Source organism: Belonocnema kinseyi, chromosome 6 (genome assembly GCF_010883055.1).
Source record: "Belonocnema kinseyi isolate 2016_QV_RU_SX_M_011 chromosome 6, B_treatae_v1, whole genome shotgun sequence".
NCBI classification, from domain to species: domain Eukaryota; kingdom Metazoa; phylum Arthropoda; class Insecta; order Hymenoptera; family Cynipidae; genus Belonocnema; species Belonocnema kinseyi.
The window spans coordinates 34751166-34754591 of NC_046662.1; the positions used below are offsets into that span (position 1 = coordinate 34751166).

Sequence of the window (3426 nt, forward strand, 5' to 3'; positions counted from 1 at the left end):
TTCTAACAAAAAGTAGCGTAGCCTAACATTCTCTCAAAACAAGAAAATAGAGTAATTTTTCATGACAGTAAGGAAATAAATTCATTCGAAAAAATTAAGGTAAGCCTCAGATTTAATTTAATATTAACCACTTAAGACTTCTAAGATTTTAAATCATGAGATATTGCATTTCAAACCAAATATTTGAATTATAAACCCAAGAAGACGATTCATTTCGTAAACTGCTGAATTTTCCAAGTAAAAGTTCATTTTCTACAAAAAATTATGACTTTTTTCACACACAAAAAATTGATCATCATTCCAGAAGGTCCAATTTTAAACAAAGCGGAATGGGCGACCAATTAAGATGAAGCTCTCAGAATAGTTGAATTTTTCATCTACGAAAAGAAATTTTCAAATAATAGGTCAACAGACGCTCTTCAATCAGGAAGACTACTTTTCTACCATAATAATTATAATTATATTCAACCAAAAGACGAAGTTTTAACCAGTTCAATGAAAACGAAAAAAAAGAATGTCTAACAAAATAGTTAAATTCTTAACCAAATAAGTTAATTTCCAAAATTTCAGCTGAAAAATTAATTTTCAATGAAGAAAACGAATTTTAAACCGCTTGAATGAATAAAAACCACGTATTTTAAACGACATAGTTGTATTTTGAATAAAAAAGGTGAATTTTGTATTAGCAGGATTAATTTTCTAACTAGGAAACGAAATTTTAACAAAACACTTCAATTTTCTACGAAATAATTGATTTTTAACTTGCGAAGGATAAATTTCAATAACAAAAAATGGAATAGTTAAAATTTCAACCAAAGAGGTGAATTTTAAAGAAATCAGTCTTCCAAAAAGTATTTCAAATTTCAACTAAGTTGAAATTCAAACCAAAAAAACGAATTTTTAACCATATAGACGAATTTTAAAAACATATTTGAATTCTCGAACAAAACAAGTTTATTTACAATCAAGCGTTTACATTTCTGAACAAAAAGGATGAATTTCCAACTAAGATTTATTTTTTGCCAAAAAAAGAAGTATTTTCAACATAAAACATAAATTATCAACCATATAGTTGAATTTTCAACTAGAAATCAGTAATTAAATTTTTAGTTTAAAAAATTCATTTTTAACCAAAATGAAAATGTATTTTCAAACAAAGATATTAATTTTTAACTAAAAGGATGAATTTTTCAACAAAAATCGCATTTTGAAAAAAAAGAGTTCAACGTTTAATATGCTGCTTAATTTTAGGCCAAACAAAGATGATTTTTTAACCAAATATTTGCATTCTAAACAAAAATAATTATATTTTCAATTAAGTGGTAGAGTCGTTAACCAAAGATTGTTTGAAATTCTTACTGTGCTCTATTAATTCAGTATATTCAAGCGATAAACGAGTGAAAGGGTTATTTTCTTGAAAGCGGGGAAAAAAAAGAATTTGAAAAACGGGAAGAGGTTTGTAGAGAAAAGAGTGTGAAGTCTGAAATATGGAAGAGGTTTTAAAACTTATTAGGTTATCATGGAACTGTACCCCTGAAATTGGTAATAAAATTTACGGATGGCCATTTATTTATCACAAATAAGGCCAAGGATACAAAGCCGAGACTGGAGGCAAGCATTTAAAATAAAGAGAGAAAATGTTTTTTAAACTTCACTAAAATGAATAATAGAGTTTTTTGAGATCTATCTAAAGGGGGAGAGTCGGTAAGGCCGGTTTTTGGCCTAATTTATTTTTGGACCAAAAAATCTGAAAAAATCATGGTAGTATCTTATAAGTATCCCGAGTCGATTGCACGCTAAACGGACTACCCTCCACCCCCTAGCCACCCCCACCCCCTAAAAATATAGGAATACAAATCTGGCGTCCTTTGACTTTTATCGCGTCAGGTTCAAGGTCATTGGAAGGTCAAATCGAGAGAAAACGGTAAAAATATCCAAAAAAATACGTTATAGGTTTTTGCAGTCGCTAATTACGAATCTGGCATCCGTTGAACTCTATCGCTTCAGGTTCAAGGTCATTTGAAGGTCATTTGAAGGTCAAATCGAGAAAAACGGTAAAAAAATTTTTTAAAATATGTTATAGGTTTGTGGGGTCATGACCTTGAACCTGACGCGATAAAGGTCAGCGGACACCAGGTTCGTAATTAGCGACCCCAAAAACCTATAACATATTTTTTTTAATTTTTTTACCGTTTTTTCTCGATTTGACCTTCAAATGACCTTCAAATGACCTTGCACCTGAAGCGATAAAAGTCAAAGGACGCCAGATTTGTATTCGGCGACCCCGAAAACCATAGTAAACCCGAGCTAACCTCAGAACACATGTTTAAGAGTGTCAAATCTCTCGAAAATACAGTTGGTGGGTACAGTTGTAGGGGTGGCTGGGGGGTGGAGGGTAGTCCGTTTAGCGTGCAATCGACTCGGGATACTTATAAGATACTACCATGATTTTTTCAGATTTTTTGGTCCAAAAATAAATTAGGCCAAAAACCGGCCTTACCGACCCTCCCCCTTTCATATGTTTTACAAACCACAAATCGTCGTTCAACTATTTATTTTAGTGATACTTTACAAAAGGAATTCATTAGCAGGGTAATTCTCTGCCGGCAACGGGATGATATTTTAAGTCCTAAAATAAAATTATCTTAAAAACCTTATCAGATTCTAAAAACAAATTAAAAACATAATTTTCTGACATTAAACAGAGTTTGACGATTGTAGAAGCAATTTACCAAATGAATTGGACCTCCGTATCAAATGAAGCAAAAAAGGATCTTCTTTTAATAATGATGCGAGCTTCTAAGCCTATGTATTTATCTGGGATGTCAATTATTATCATGTCGTTAGAAACGTTTGTAAAGGTCTGTATAATTATTTAATATTCCTATATTTTTGAATTATATATAATGAACTGTTATAAAACCAAAAGTAATTTTTTATTTTTCAGATTATGAAATCAGCTTATTCGGCATATAATTTACTATTATTGATGGCAGAAGAATGAGAAAATAATAGAAAATTAATAGTCAAAAGAAAGCTATTGTGATGAATAAAGTGTAGCAGACTTAGAAATATACGTAAAATAATTAGAATATTTTAATGTTTTAAGACTAATCTACGAAAAGGACATAAATAAATAGTGCATTTTATGAGGGGAAAGAAATCTTCGGCACTTTATTCATGTGATGCACATCATTTTTTGGGTACTTGGAGTTTTAAAGAAATCCGCGATAGTAAGTTTTTACATAAAACTAATACCTGCTTCATTATGAGAACAATGTAAAAAATTTTTTATTTATCAAGATTGTTTGGTTGATTAAAAAATGACTAAAGTTGGATTAAGTAAACAAATTTTGTGCTTATTCGACCGAACTCGTTTTCTTCAATCAGCCGTATGAATAATTTTAAGGTTCTGATCAAGCACAA

The 3426-nt window shown here is 30.5% G+C and overlaps 1 protein-coding gene across 1 annotated transcript in view; it reads left to right on the top strand.

Annotated features, from left to right (window-relative positions):
- Positions 1 to 3219, top strand: part of LOC117175332 (odorant receptor 46a-like) — a 16999-nt gene extending 13780 nt beyond the window's left edge. The window contains exons 5-6 of the mRNA XM_033365041.1: positions 2706 to 2861; positions 2948 to 3219. Of these exons, the coding sequence (XP_033220932.1) occupies positions 2706 to 2861; positions 2948 to 3004 (213 nt within the window). The 3' untranslated portion in view covers positions 3005 to 3219. The remainder of the gene's footprint in view (positions 1 to 2705; positions 2862 to 2947) is intronic.
- Positions 3220 to 3426: the final 207 nt, after the last annotated feature.